Below are 15,922 nucleotides of genomic sequence, written 5' to 3'. Positions count from 1 at the left end.
CAAAAATGCATACAAAACTAGAAGATAATGTACAAGATTAAGATGCATGCTTGCTATCTTTCAATTTTGTATAGATTTTATGGTTTTGATCTAAGAAAATTTGTCTCCTCGAAATGAAATGGCAACCCCTCCAAGGTATTTTAAAAAAACTTCAGCTAGAATCAACAAAGTAGTCAAATAGCACTTAGAGAAGTTAAAGAGTAGGAATATGCAATTACATAAGATTAAATCTGAAATCTACAAGATAAATCTACAATTATAAAATGTACTTATATTATCAAACTTGATCCCAAACAAGACATAATTACGAGATTCAAAAAATTCATTGATAAAAAACCCATGAAAACATACCAATACAATTTCAAAAATCTTTAATAATCCATTCCTCTATTATAAAATCAAATGCTTTCATCCTCCTCATTTACTTTTCTAAAATAGCAAATATGAATATGAAATTTATCAATTCCAATTCTCATCATTTAATCTAAAATAATCTATGCCGAATTTCGTAGAGCTTATGGAAAGCACAAAAATTAAAATAAACCAAAAGATAAATATATTTTTTCCCCCTCAACTCAAGTGGTTCTACCTTTTGTAAGCAACGGTCAAAGAACCAACTGTTCCATTTTCAATTCTACGTAACTTTAGTAGAAAATACAAAGTGAAGGCAAAAAAAAAACACTTACCTTTTAGCGGTGAAAAAGGGTCACCGAAAATAAAGCGTAAAAAATTTACCCGGTGGCGGCGTATTGCTTTGCCTCGGAGCATATTCTTTCCCCAAGAGAAACCCTAAGGAGGCATCAAAACCCTAGGCAAGGAGGATTATCTTTGTGCGGTCCGATCAAATCTACTCCTTTTTTCTTTATTCGTCTCATCTTCGGGAGCCTAGAATTGGAAGGTCTGCACCCCGAGTCCTTACAGCGCGGCCTTTTCTTTACAGGTTAGTTTTCATCGTGCTCTCGAGATCTCGATTTCAATATCGATCCCATCTGTTTCTGTTATCTGTTTAAACAGATCCACTGTAGTTAGGTTTTGGGCTCTGTTTTTAACGTAATCTTGTCTGATTTAGTTTTTTTAAGGTTTAACGTATGGTAATGTATGTGATTCATTGTACAAAGGCCTTTAATGCCGTCCAAGTGTTTAAAGCTTTGTTTCTATGCAAGCTCACTTGTTTTGATGCCGAGGATTCAGATAAGGCTGTAACTGAAAAGGAACGTGATAAATATTTGTAGCTAAAATATGTCAATCCCTCTCTTTTTACTATCTATTAAATAAATCTTGGAAGGATCTCTCTTTCTTTTAAGGCTCAAGCTTGAATCTTCACGCGCAAATATGTAGATGGCGTTGCGTTGATTTTAAACAACAGGCAACGTAAGTTCTCTGATTAAATAGAGATTTCATATCATTAAGATTTAGCAATATAGATTTACTGTAATGTTTACATCTGGATGTTTGAAAGATCAAATTCTATGCACTATTTTTATAATTATAATTTTGAGGGTTGATTAGATTTTCTTACTTTATACATGTGGAAATCTCAAAGCTACTTTTAACTCTATCGTTTCAGTGAGTTTTGGGCATGGTGACAGGAAGTTTCAGATTGCGGGGGAGTGAAAGGGAGTGGCAAATAAAAAAAATAAAAATATACGAGATGTAAAATACAAAGATAGTAAAGTAATTACCTAAGAGCGGCTTAAAGAAACTAAAAAATACATTTAATAATGTCTATTAAAAATATAAACATGAGACCATAAGACGTTCATCACTCTTGAAAACTTCTCTACAATATGAACGGAACAGACATGGAGGTTTGTGAGTCAAAGCCAGTCTGAAACATATTCCATTGATGATCTCTTCTTGTGGGTGGCCTTTGATAGCCTTCAATTAGATGAATCCAAGATTGCTTTCTATTCGATGCAAAGGAATTGATGTTTGTTATTTTGTTTGTGAATGCTTTCGGGTTCAACTGGATTTTGTCCAAGGGATGAAAAATATTGACGTTGATCAAGAATAACCCTTGAAAAGGATCAAAGAACATACTCATAGAATGAGTCTTCTGTACACTTTTGCAAATGGACAGGAATGACATTAGGCAAATTTACCAAATCTGGAAGGTTAATAAGCTTCCTCACTTTCCTCTCTGTGCTTCTGGAGAAGGTATGATTTCAATCACAACAAGCTTCCTCATAATATTAGATGAGAGAATAACTAAAACTTGGATGAGCCTTCAACTGAAAGATTGAGATATAAATACCCATCTCCCTCATCCCTTTGTATCATATAGTATGAGATCTCCTGTTGGGATAGGTGTGGATCCAACTATCTTTAGGTTATCTCCCATAACTCTAAGTGGGAAGTGGGAAGCATTCTCTACCCATTTTAAACTAAATTTTTTCTTTATCTGTTTAAAAGTTAAACTAGAAGTTAATTGATGTTACAGTTTTGTTAGAAAGGGGATTGGGGCAGCACATTTGAACCTTGCCCCAGGAATGTCTGGGACAAGTTTCTGACCCCAGGGAAACACTTTGTATTACTCAAAGCCTCAGTGTACTTATGATATTGAAAGTATTTTGGATTTGATTGCCAATGAAGGCTTAGGGAATATTTTTGCAGAGCAGTAATTAGAATGGTGACTTGATTTTTGTTTGCCTATTTATTCAGTATATAAAAATTATACTTTTTGGTATAATCTGATCTGTAACCCAGATTGCGTGCAAACTTTGGAATCAACCTTTTATCTTGTAATAATTAAGATATTATAATGGTCAGGCATTTTCAGAGTCATTTAGATTTGTTTCTAACAACACAAAATCCTCTGCCGAATTTTGTTTTTAGCTGAGTTTATAAACAAACTTTATATTTAGATGGTAACTAAGTATTAGCAGGTTTCTAGGCCTTTTTTCCCATAAAGAGGTTACAAAGTATTAGCAGATTTCTAGGCCTTTTTTTCCCATAAAGAGGTTCTCTTTGATTTAACATTCATTTATTATATTTGAATCATCTTGTATGACAATTCTATGAGTTTAGTACCTTATAAGTTACTATATACTGTAAATGTTTGGCTTTGTTGATTGATAAATAAGTCTGTATGGATGTTTTATTTCTGCTAAACCTGAGTTGGACATTTCAGTTTTGAGTTTGTTGATGATTGTAGATTAACTTATATTATATATAATGCAGTTCATGTTTAGCATCCTGTTTTAGGTGTAATGAACCTTGGGTTTTTTTCTTATGGACTGGTTAATAGATTCAGACCAACACATGCAAATAATCCTCATAACTGCAGCAGCAAACAATAACATTGGCATTCCAAACCACTAAGGTCAGAGAATAAACTTAACTTTGAAAGTAGGCCTTGTTTATTATGTAATGCACAGTTCACATTTGTAAAACAGATTTCAGAATTACAAAGCTAAAAAAGCTGACCAATCTGGTTACAGTTGGATTGTGTCCTTCCTTAAAATATTTTGTATCCCTTAGAAAATATTTTGTAGCCAGCCGTCCCCCTTTTCCCCCCTTTTCCCAGCACATTTAAAAAACAAAAAGAGACTCGAATGCTCAAAAAAACATTTTTTTATTTCATTATAGGTCTATAAAATTGGATTTTCAGTAATATGATGGGTAAACATGTCTGAATCACTTCCAAAAGCACTTAGAAATAATGAGCAGCAGCCTGGTAATAAATTTCACAAACACTTAGAACGCGGTAGTGCATAAAAAAGGGGTTGTAGCTCTGCAATATTGGACTTTTCACAATTATGAAAGGTAAACAGGTCTGAATAATAGCCAAAAGCACTCAGAAATATGAATAACAGCTTGGTATAGAATTTCATGAACATCCAAAACTTTGTAGTGCATAAAGAAGCGGTTGTAGGTCATAATAGAAATGGAAGACTATCAAAATATCCATCAATCAGAAATAAACAATGAACTACATGCAAACAAGTGTTGGCATATTGACAATGTATTTTCAATTATGAATGCATATTGAGTATTGACAATGAATTCTGAACACAAATGTGGTATGTTAAGGTTCTATAATGTACATATACTTGCTTTATCCATGTTTTCATATGAATATAATGTATATATACATGCTTTATCTATTTTTCATATGAACATTTAAAATCTCACTATATATTTTAAATTTTCCCTATATTTTATATAGCCGTCCCCTTTGCCGTCCCCAAAATTGGCAAAAAAAATTGCCGTCCTGGAAACTACTCGCCATCCCCTGCCGTCCCCGTCTTGGAAACTCGGGGTAACATAGTTTGTGTGCCAAGCTTTTGTTCATCAAGTTGACTGAGTGGACCACACATCGTGTCTGTTTCTTAACTAATAACCTCTCAAAATGCTATGTATTGAGATCTCATTGTCTTAATGGGTTATATTAGGATGTATGTTGAATTTGACATCCTTCACATGCCCATCAGTTCACCTAAAAAACAGCCCCTTTAAGCCATATTGCAACAAAATGAACTAGGGGCTTATTTTTGCAAGCTTTCCACTAATGAGAAATCATGGGCACTCTTGTTTAGGTCCATGAATCTTGACCAACAATGGATTGCCCATATACTTTATATCCTTAATCATTAAGGTGGCATGTACCTTTTCATGGACAAGACATGTTGATTTTGTGAGTGCCTCATTAATTGCCCACCATTTCTTGTCCTTGTGGTGATCTAACGAGGTTTAAAGGAAGCCCATTAACATAAATACAATGCACAGTTTTTGGGTGGTTCATTAATTCCTTACCTTTTCTTGTCCTTGTGGTGATCTAACAAGGTTTAAAGGAAGGCCATTGACATAAATACAATGCACAATATGCTATCGGCGTCACCCCTCAGCTCATTATGAAATGTCCTTTCTAATGGGTTTGCGTCCATGATTCTTTCATGAGAAAGAGGGGCTAATGTTTTCTTGGAAGTCAGTGTTGCAGGAAACAGATGTGTGGCAGCAACTATCAGAAGAATAGTGGAGGATGGTCTTGCACGTGGCATGTGGAATCTTTTCTTTTGTAATAATAAGATTCTTATCTAGCTTTCTCAGTGGCATTATGCTTCCTCTTGCACTTTGATAAAAGCAATAATTTGCTTCTTTTGCTATGCATTTCTGTTTTTCCCAAACATTAACTTCAATTTCTTGGTCAGCAATTGGACACAAGTGGGCATTTACTCAACTGTTTAAATTTTGTACTTGTTTTGACATTCATTACAGTGCCAAATACGATGCCCGCCTCTAGCAAGCTGCTTAATCATTCTCACATGTCACTAAAGTGGTTATAACGAGTCAGCTTTTAAAGCCTTAATTGATCATTGGCCCACCAAGCTGGAATTATGAGTCATTTCAAACTATATCTGTATCTATATGTTCTAAAATGAAAAAAAAATGCAATAATGAAATCCTAGGTCAAAAATCACGTGGAAAAAAATAATGTAACCTTAGGCTGTGATTGCTTGTTACAAAAATGAACAAGAAACTGAAGCAATAATAAACTGATTAAAAAAAAATAAAATAATAAGAGTTTGCAAATTATAAACACTTCAAGTATTAAAAATTAAGAAAAGCTCTTACCTTGAATCACGATTCTCCTTTATTCAAAGGTTTTGATCTATGCAGCACATACATTCAGGTTTGGCATAACTCTTTCTATATATAGTTACACATTATTTGTGCAAAATGTACAAAATTAAATACATAACATTACTGGTAATTGATAATTCAATGTCAATTGTCAATGTTAAAGATAAAACAAAATGGCTTATAGTGGTGCATCTGCACATGCAAAATCAATAGAAAGGCTGTAATTAAATACTGTAATTTGTACTTAGCAATATGTGCCTCACTTTACTGTCTAAGATTAACCGTTTTTTAAATAAACCTTAGAGGGGCCTCTCATACTTTCAAGATTCGAGCTTGAACATTTGTTCATAAATTTGGAAATTGAGGTGTGCTGACTTTAAACAACAGGCACCACAAGATCTCTGGTTAAATACAGATTTAATATAACACAATTTCGGCTGGTTACAGTTACTAAAATGTTTGCCATTGGAAATTTGAGGATTAAACCTTCTTAGTTTAAAGATTTTTCATATTACAAATCTGCAGGCTATTCTCTGTTGTTTTTGAATTGCAGTTTTGTTCTCACAGTCTGCTTTTTTGAATTACTCAATATGCTTATAATATGTGTTTTTTTAATTAATTGCTGATGAAAGTATTGTGAAGGTTTTGGTTAATTGTATTCATTTGTTTTGCAGATTTCAGATATACTATCAAATTGCCTTTTGGTGAATATAAGAGTCAGCAAAAATGGTAATGTCAATTTATCGTGATTCACTTAAAAAGAGATTGAAGAGAAATTTGTCTTTGTTATGCATTTTAGAAAAAAAATATTTCTTTGGTATCCACTGTGACTATCTGTGATTTGCAGGTGAAGTTCACAGCTGAAGAACTTCGTAGGATTATGGACTTGAAACATAATATTCGAAATATGTCTGTTATTGCCCATGTCGACCATGGTAGGGGCTACTTTATATTTTTCCATTTAGGTTTAATGTTACATTAAGGAGAAAACCAGTATTTGGATTTTCAATGACATTGTTTTTGCTGTTGTGCAGGGAAGTCTACACTTACTGATTCTTTAGTGGCAGCAGCTGGTATCATTGCTCAAGAAGTTGCCGGTGATGTTAGAATGACTGATACTCGTGCAGATGAAGCTGAACGTGGTATCACCATTAAGTCAACAGGCATCTCCTTGTATTATGAGATGACAGCTGAGTCTCTTAAGAGTTTCACGGGGGAGAGAATGGGGAATGAATATTTGATCAATCTGATTGATTCTCCAGGGCACGTTGACTTCTCTTCTGAGGTCACAGCAGCCCTGCGTATCACAGATGGTGCATTAGTTGTGGTAGATTGTATTGAAGGAGTTTGTGTACAGACTGAGACTGTTCTTCGACAGGCTCTTGGAGAAAGAATTAGGCCAGTTCTTACTGTTAACAAGATGGATAGATGTTTCCTTGAGTTGCAGGTTGAAGGAGAGGAAGCTTATCAGACATTTCTTAGAGTGATTGAAAATGCAAACGTGATTATGGCTACCTATGAAGATCCTCTTCTTGGTGATTGCCAAGTTTATCCAGAGAAAGGTACAGTTGCTTTCTCAGCTGGTCTGCATGGGTGGGCTTTCACTTTGACAAATTTTGCCAAAATGTATGCTTCAAAGTTTAAAGTTGATGAAGCCAAGATGATGGAAAGACTGTGGGGTGAGAACTTTTTTGACCCAAGTACCAAAAAGTGGACAACAAAGAACACAGGAGCTCCTACTTGCAAAAGAGGTTTTGTTCAGTTTATATATGAACCGATTAAGCAGATTATAAACATTTGTATGAATGATCAGAAGGATAAGTTATGGCCGATGTTGCAGAAACTGGGAGTTGTTATGAAAAGTGATGAGAAGGAACTAGCGGGGAAGGCCCTAATGAAACGTGTTATGCAAACCTGGCTACCTGCGAGCAGTGCTTTACTTGAGATGATGATTTTCCATCTTCCATCTCCATCAAAAGCACAGAGATATCGTGTAGAGAACTTGTATGAAGGTCCTCTTGATGATGTGTATGCAACTGCAATTAGAAATTGTGACCCTGAAGGACCATTAATGTTGTATGTTTCAAAGATGATTCCTGCCTCTGACAAGGGGCGTTTTTTTGCCTTTGGTCGGGTTTTTGCAGGGAAGGTATCTACAGGAATGAAGGTTAGGATAATGGGTCCTAACTATGTGCCTGGTCAGAAGAAGGACTTGTATACGAAAAGTGTCCAGAGGACTGTCATTTGGATGGGTAAAAAACAAGAATCAGTTGAGGATGTCCCCTGTGGAAATACAGTGGCTTTGGTTGGGTTAGATCAGTTCATCACTAAGAATGCTACTCTGACTAATGAGAAGGAGGTTGATGCCCATCCAATTAGAGCAATGAAGTTCTCTGTCTCGCCTGTTGTGCGTGTTGCAGTGCAGTGCAAGGTAGCTTCTGACCTTCCAAAGCTTGTCGAAGGGTTGAAGAGGCTTGCTAAGTCAGATCCTATGGTGGTGTGCACAATTGAGGAATCTGGTGAACATATTATTGCTGGAGCAGGAGAACTTCACCTTGAGATTTGCTTGAAGGATTTGCAAGATGATTTTATGGGTGGAGCTGAGATTGTTGTGTCTGATCCTGTTGTCTCATTTAGAGAAACTGTATTGGAGAAGTCGGTCCGTACTGTAATGAGCAAGTCTCCAAATAAACACAACAGGCTTTATTTTGAAGCAAGGCCTCTCGAAGAAGGGCTTCCAGAAGCGATTGATGATGGTCGCATTGGCCCAAGAGATGATCCTAAGGCCCGTGCTAAAATCCTTTCTGAGGAGTTCGGATGGGACAAAGATCTGGCTAAGAAGATTTGGTGTTTTGGGCCTGAAACCACTGGTCCCAACATGGTTGTAGATATGTGTAAGGGAGTTCAGTACTTAAATGAAATTAAGGATTCAGTTGTTGCAGCATTTCAGTGGGCATCCAAGGAAGGTGCTCTTGCAGAGGAGAACATGCGTGGCATTTGCTTTGAGGTTTGTGATGTTGTTTTACATACTGATGCCATTCATAGAGGAGGTGGCCAGATTATTCCAACAGCCAGAAGGGTTATGTATGCTTCTCAGCTTACTGCTAAACCAAGGCTTCTGGAGCCAGTATATCTTGTAGAAATTCAGGCTCCTGAACAGGCACTTGGAGGTATTTATGGTGTGCTGAATCAGAAAAGGGGCCATGTGTTTGAGGAAATGCAAAGGCCAGGAACCCCGCTCTACAATATTAAGGCATATTTGCCAGTCATTGAGTCATTTGGGTTTTCTGGCACTCTTCGAGCAGCAACTTCTGGTCAGGCTTTCCCTCAATGTGTATTTGATCACTGGGATATGATGGGCTCCGATCCACTGGAGCATGGCACTCAAGCTGAGAAGCTTGTTCTTGATATCCGCAAGAGAAAGGGTCTGAAGGAGCAAATGACTCCCTTGTCAGAGTTTGAGGATAAGCTGTAAAGCTTTTTTTGGCATGGAGGATGGAGATTCTGAGGATGCAACAAGTCTGCGTTTGAGCATCGGGTTTCTTTTTCTTTGGTTTTTATTTTTGGTCAAGAAGCATGAACAGTGAGGTCAAACTATTTCGTAAAAATACTATTTATTTTCTTATAATTATGATTACAAATAAAATTTGAAGAACATAATTGTTTCCAAATTAATATTCAAGAGTATGCACTCTATAGTAATTTTGTAATTGCACATTAATAGATAATTCCTCAGCACGTTTTGCTTATGGAGGTCTAATGGCCTTGATAGGGTGGCTCTTGACTTCTGTTTTTATTTCAGTCTTGCTATGTACTTTGGTGGGACCATAAGACTTTAATGTGATAATTACAACATTCAGCAGATTTATTCAAACACGAGCTAGAAATGTCAGGTGTACTTGAACCATATTTAATACAACTGAGAAATTCAAGGATTAGTACTTGAAACATTTTTTAATACTGCTATTCTTTAGAAAAGTCATATTTGGTGCCCCGCATTACAAAATAATTGTGATAAGCCTTTTAATCTATTTTCATATGGTAGTTTGTATGTTTGCTGCAACTAATCCTGCAGCTATTCCTGGCTCTTTGGTTGAGTGACCTGCATCTGAAATTGTGAAGATCTATCTGTTGAGATTTTAATATTTGAATTTTTGACACTTATCCATCATGTTTTGCATGTGCTTTAGTTTTCATTTCTAATAGACATGTCTTGGGCCCCATTCGACCATTCCTGAGCTTAAACCATCCAAAAGCACATTATTTTATCTGCACCTGTTATGTTATCACGGACACCAATGTGCGCTACTGTACTTTGACAAACATAAACCATATTTCCTTCTTAATGGCAGGTTCCTTCTGTAACCCTTCTGTCTTCCAATGTCAATTGGTGCCTGCCATCCATTTATAGGTACTAAATTTGGAAAAGGGTTTTCTCACCATAACACTTGGTATTTCTGAAAAACTACTTTTGACCATTGCAGAGAACACACTCGAAAAATTCACCTGCTACATCATGGAACATGCTGAATAGAGTTGCAAGTTCATGATTGAGCCAAGCCACTTAATGTCCCTTAGCACAACATTTACCATGCAAGGCTTCGTTCATTCTCCAGTCTTTGTCAGCCTCGTGCAAGTGTTTGAGAGACATGTCTCCTAACCCTTCCTCTCTTTCAATGTTTGTTATGTGTGCAAGCTGGACTCCAGTAGATTAATTTATTGAAGTTGAATCTGAAGTTAATTTGTTGTTGCTATCTGTGGTTAAAATCAGATTTATTGACAGATCAAACGCATCTTGGTAATTAAAAGCATGCACTATTATATTAGGTAAGGTGCTTATTTTTCACAAGACCATCAAACAATAGAAAATTTCTGGGCCTTCACTATACTATTAGGTAAGGTGCTTATTTTTTGAGACAGAAACTTGTCTCAAGAAGCAATATAAATAATGTCCACGGGGGTTACTACAAAACCACCTAACCAAATGCCTATCAGAGTTAAAACTTAAAGCAATACACAACCTGCCTTTCTTTGCCAGACTAGAATCACTTCAACTAATCATTCTATATAATGTGATGTCCTCTACTTGGAAGCTGTCATGTTATCAACAATTGTCATTCATCATTGAATGCATTACCAAAAAGTTACTATGCTTATTACTACTATTCCGTCATATTATAAATCATGACCCTCTATATGTGGTCTAACCTGGTTATTAGCTAACCCTAATGGAGAAGGGGTAATTATGGTGCTAGGGTGCTGAGAAACCAACTACAAACAGACTCCCTCAAGTTTTCCGGATGCAGGCCCTTAACCCCATCTTGGGACTACTCTCTCAAGGTTTCCGGATCACTGATTTTTACCCCATCTTGGGACCACCTGATCGGTGTGGAATTAAACCATCTTTCCCTTTGCACAAATCATTTCCATCCTCCATAGGCATTAGTGAAAGATCAAGGACTAGACTATGAGTATACTAACTTTCTCATGTATCATGAATATATATTAATTATGACTCTCATACGTATTGCAGTCTATATTAATATTACTATTAAATTCTGCATGAGAACATTAAAAGGCTTCATATATTAAGCATACATATTAAGCACATTCTCATCCATACCACCAAGAACAAGGATGTTACTGCCTGCAAATTAATAACAGTTCTGATCTGATCTGATTGTTGGTGATGACATTCGATGCTTTTCATTCCTTTCCTTTATATCTCTCCATGTGAGGGAGAGGTCTGAGGGAGAGGTCACACCTCTTCATCATGTATGCCCTTTAGCAAGAGACACCATTAGTGCACCCTTTGAAAGAGTGCAACTCTTCAATATTTCTACCCTTCGAAAGAGACAACCTTTCACAATCAGATCTGCATTTCTTATTTAAATCAGATCTGCACTGCTGATTCCCAAATTATCCCCCCTTCAAATGAGTTCTCTTCTCCCTTTTGTACTTCATATTTGAGGGAGTCGCAACTTATCATTTCATGTCTTTTGACCATTCATTAACTTTAATCAAGTTTTAATTATATTTAAATATATTATTTTAATATTAAAATTAAATATTTATTTTAGTTCTTTTATATTTTAATATTATTATGATCATTTATTGTTAAATTATATTTCAAAGTGGGGACATTACATAAAAGCTTTATGATCTGCTGTCTAATCCAAAACACCCCTGCTAGCCACATTCCAGTTTCGTACTAATCCAAAACACCCCTGCCATCCACATTCCAGTTTCGAATTCCCTCGGAAGTCCATTTTGCCAGATAGATAGAGTGTGAACACAAGAAATAGAGTCGAGTTTTTGGCCAAATCAAGGACCTGCTTGGTCACCTAGCAGTCTTTAAGAGGAATCTTGAAAACTCTCTTAATTCAAGAGAGTGACCAAAATCATAGAATTTGTTGAAACAAAACAAATCACCTTTTGTCAGCCTATGGAAAGGTTTTCTCCAAAGTTGTAAGAATTGCCCAAGCTTCCATTAGATTATTAGAATGTTATTCCATGATGGTAGAAAAGAGAAATTGAACATCGACGTTATTATCAATTTCAATATCACCAATTTTGGTAACCCTCGGGGTACCTCTAAAGGAGCCATTTATATTGATTTTATGAAAGTCATTAGGTTAAGGGGGCTATCTTTCATGTCTTTTCACCTTTCTAGAGGCTTGAGCATGATAGTTTGACTTGAAGAGATCTGGAAGCTTAACAAGTCGAACATTGGAGGAGGTGAGAGGCTCAACTATATTGAATTTTGCTTCAATTGTCTCTTTGAGCATGCATCTGACCTTTTACCAAACTTGCATTATTTTATGCCGACACTCTTGGAATATATCTCGATTTTTCTCTAACTAGATCTACCAAAGAGTAAAAGAAGGGCCAATATTTGAAGCTTCTCTTCCGAATATTGATGTTCTTCATTACCACCACATAGAACATAAATGATTCATTACCACCACATAGAACGTAGATGAAAGGTTCATAGAAACCTTGTTTCCTAATATTATCCTAGTTTAGACATTTATACTAATTGAAAAGCCTTTAGACTAACTGCATTTGTTTTGAATTTTTTTCGACGAAGGATGCTCAATATGCCCTTCCTCTTGTTGTTCAATAAATTGATATCCAAGAGCCACCAAGAAACCTCCTTCAGAATTGTGGCCTCAAACACCTGGGTCCTCCCAAGAGCTACAAGGTCCATTTTCTGGGATTGAAGCTAAAGTATGCCAGATTTTTGAAGAACCCCTTCTTGGCCATCTTCAAGATTCCTTCCATCTAATAATAAACAATCCTAAAGTAAAAGAGCATTTAAAGTAAACAACACTATACCATCCAACCTCCTGAAAAGTGGCACACACGGCTTAAAGTTGGGGAAAGGATAAGAGAATAGGGGGTGAATATCCCAAGAATCTTCCCAAAATAATGCTCCATGATCTTTATTAGTTATCCAAAAAAAAACCTTTCCACTCCCAGAACATTTTCATTAGCCATCCCTCCCAGATTTCTAAAATTAAAAATCTTAGCCCATTGTTGGTTTGAATTTTTACACTATTTCCAATAAAGTTTAGCTACTAAACCATGACAATTTAGCTTTGATTGTCAGCAACCAATACCTCTTGCCTATTTAGACCTGCACAACAAATCTTAGCTCATAAGGCTCTATTTTTGGCTTAAAAGAATTTTCTTAAAAGAGAGTCAAACTCCTTTAGAAAAATCTTGGGGGTGGCTAGTAATAAAAAATAATTAATTGATAATAATTGAAGGATTGATATTAAGAGGTTAATCGATCTACAAACTATAGCAATCAAAATGTCCAATAGCTAACCTTCTTGTAGGATCTATCCAAAATTTTGTTTTATTGAATCCTCTTAAGACTACCAATTGAATGGGGGATTCCTAGATATTCCATAGACAATATTTGAATACTACGTTGAATAAGCTTTAGGAGAATTAAAGAAGAAATGCTACATTGAATAAGCCTAGGAGAATAATTCTACGTTGAATAAGTTAGGAGAATTAAAGAAGAAAATGCTAGACTTGTCCTCATTGATATGTTGACTAGAAGCAGATGAGTATATATCTAACACTTTCAAAGAAATTGGTATACTCTCTAATTGTAGTAATTCCCATCAAAGTTGTATCGTCCACAAAATGGAGACGAGACTGAGAAATAAGGTTTTGGTTCCATGACCAACCTTGAATAAGACCTCTTTGTAGACCTTTTCCAATAAATTAAACAAGCACAAAGGTAAAAGGTCTTCTTGTCTAAGGCCTCTAGACACTGGGAAGATAGTTAACAAAATGCCATTAATTAACACAAAGGAGGAGGTGGAGGTAACTTAACTCATTATCCAATCAACCAATTCTGAAGTATAATTGAAAGCCAAAAGGATTTTTAGGAGAAATGACTAGTTGACCCTATCATAAGCTTTGGACATATGTCAAGATTAATGAACATGGCCTTTTCTTTAGAAGTGGACATGGAATGAATAGCTTCAATGGCCACAACAATATTATCAAAGATTTGATGACATTTTGCAAATCCTTCTTGTTCAAAAGAAATAAAAAAGACCACACTCTTATTTAAAAGTTTATAATCAACTTTGTGATATTTTTGTAAGTAACATTGCAAAGAGCATTTGGGTGAAATCAAAGATGAAGCTCAATCATTTTTAGGAAATAGAGATAAGAAAGTGGAGTTAATAGTTTTGAGTGTTCTTTTATTAGTTTGAGATTCACAAACCCCCAACAACTCCATTTATAATATCTTAACATTCTTGAATTTTTTTAATAGGGAGACCACTAGGCATAGGTGACTTGCCTTTCTTTATCTAGAAAACAATGATCTCCAATTATTCTATTCAGATAGGATCTAAAATTAGCTTGTTCATTTCCTTTGAAACCAAGGAGGGAATCCACTTAGCATGTGTTTCTTCTTCAATAACTAGAGAACCTTGCTCTACAAATGATGTAGAAAAGTGACAAGCAACTTCTTTGGAGAATTCTTGGAAGGAGAACAACAATAAATTTGTTGAGGTAAGAGAAAATGTAATATTCTCATTTCTATGTTCTTTTAGAGAATTAATAAAGAAAAGTGTTCGTCTCTTTCCTAAAGCCAATCTACTTGGGATTTTTTTCCAAAAGATCTTTATTTGAATCTCCTATTTTGAATATTCCTTAACACAAAGCAATTTTTCCTTTAGAAGCTCCTCAATCAAGCCCTCATCTTTAATTTGAAAGGTAATTCCTTTCCAACTTGTCTTGAAGATAGGACTTAATTTGGAAAATATTTCAAAAATAGAACTTATTACACCTTTTTAGTTTAAACTTTACAAATTGGAGCCTCTTGAAAGAGTAGATAGTTGTTCCAAAACTATGCCTCCTCGGTATCCACCATTCCCCCGTTAAATTATGCAAATTAGAATCTAATAACCACATAAGTTAAATTTTAAAACGAATGATTTTTTGGATTTGAAGGCAGCGGGGAGGAGAATTTGATTGACTAATGATTAGATTCTTTCCAATTAAAAATTCCAGACAAGGAATTCTATTTGTTTCCAACCTAATAGTTAGAGACATGAAACCTATCTAATCTCATTTCTTAGCATCACGTCTGCCAAATTAAGAATAGAAATGTTATCCTTTAATAAAGAAAATGGAGGGATAAGATGAATACCCCCACATTTCTCTAACAAAATGACTATTGCATTAAAGTCCCTAGCCATAATTTAGCATAAAGAAAAAACTAACGAATAAACAAATATTATATAGTGTCAAAGTGAAACCTTAGAATTTTTGGTGGAGCATAGAAATTAGTAAGCATTATCAAAATCCCATAATTAAAGCAAGAGGCAACTATTGAGATAGAATTTCTACCCCCAATGTACTAGGAGGTAATTATCTTGTGGGGGTCCCAAAGATAGGCCAATCCACTAGTAGACTCTTGCGCACCAATACAAAGACAAATTTCCTCTCCAAATCTTAGAAGAATTACTTTCCATATCTTTATTGAAAGTTTTGTTTCCTAGATGAAAACAATATCCAATTTGTGAGCCCGCACAAGTAGGTGAGTTGGCTTGGGTGATGGATTTGCTCCCCATTGGTCTCAGGTTCAACTCCCTCTCAGGTTTTAGAGGGGACTGCTTATGGGCTGCAAATTCACCCCCTAGGGACAAGTATCGCCTCCAACTCTCCCTTGAGTGGAAACGCAGGGCCAAGGCCGTGAGGATTGGGGATAACCTGGGTATTAAAAAAAATAAAAAATTTGTGATCTTGAATGAGATCTCGCATAGCATTTTATCTAGGGCTGCTGTTCAGTCCCCTTACATTC

General features: G+C 35.7%; 1 protein-coding gene across 1 annotated transcript; it reads left to right on the top strand.

The window, feature by feature from the left end:
• The first annotated feature begins 750 nt into the window (after positions 1 to 750).
• On the top strand, positions 751 to 9,332 carry LOC131050895 (elongation factor 2). The gene is made up of 4 exons (XM_057985199.2): positions 751 to 940; positions 6,258 to 6,312; positions 6,431 to 6,518; positions 6,618 to 9,332. The coding sequence occupies exons 2-4, from the start codon at positions 6,310 to 6,312 to the stop codon at positions 9,056 to 9,058; spliced, it is 2,532 nt and encodes an 843-aa protein (XP_057841182.2). The 5' UTR covers positions 751 to 940; positions 6,258 to 6,309; the 3' UTR covers positions 9,059 to 9,332.
• The last annotated feature ends 6,590 nt before the right edge of the window (positions 9,333 to 15,922 follow it).

The sequence above is a fragment of the Cryptomeria japonica genome, chromosome 10 (assembly GCF_030272615.1).
Source record: "Cryptomeria japonica chromosome 10, Sugi_1.0, whole genome shotgun sequence".
NCBI classification, from domain to species: Eukaryota; Viridiplantae; Streptophyta; class Pinopsida; order Cupressales; family Cupressaceae; genus Cryptomeria; species Cryptomeria japonica.
The sequence above is the reverse complement of the archived record's forward strand: the minus strand, read 5'-3'. Positions and strand labels throughout refer to the sequence as shown.

Excerpts from the sequence above, each read along its gene's own strand:
- LOC131050895 (XM_057985199.2), top strand. Across the intron at positions 6,519-6,617 it reads TATTGCCCATGTCGACCATG|GGAAGTCTACACTTACTGAT; the intron begins GTAGGGGCTACT and ends GCTGTTGTGCAG.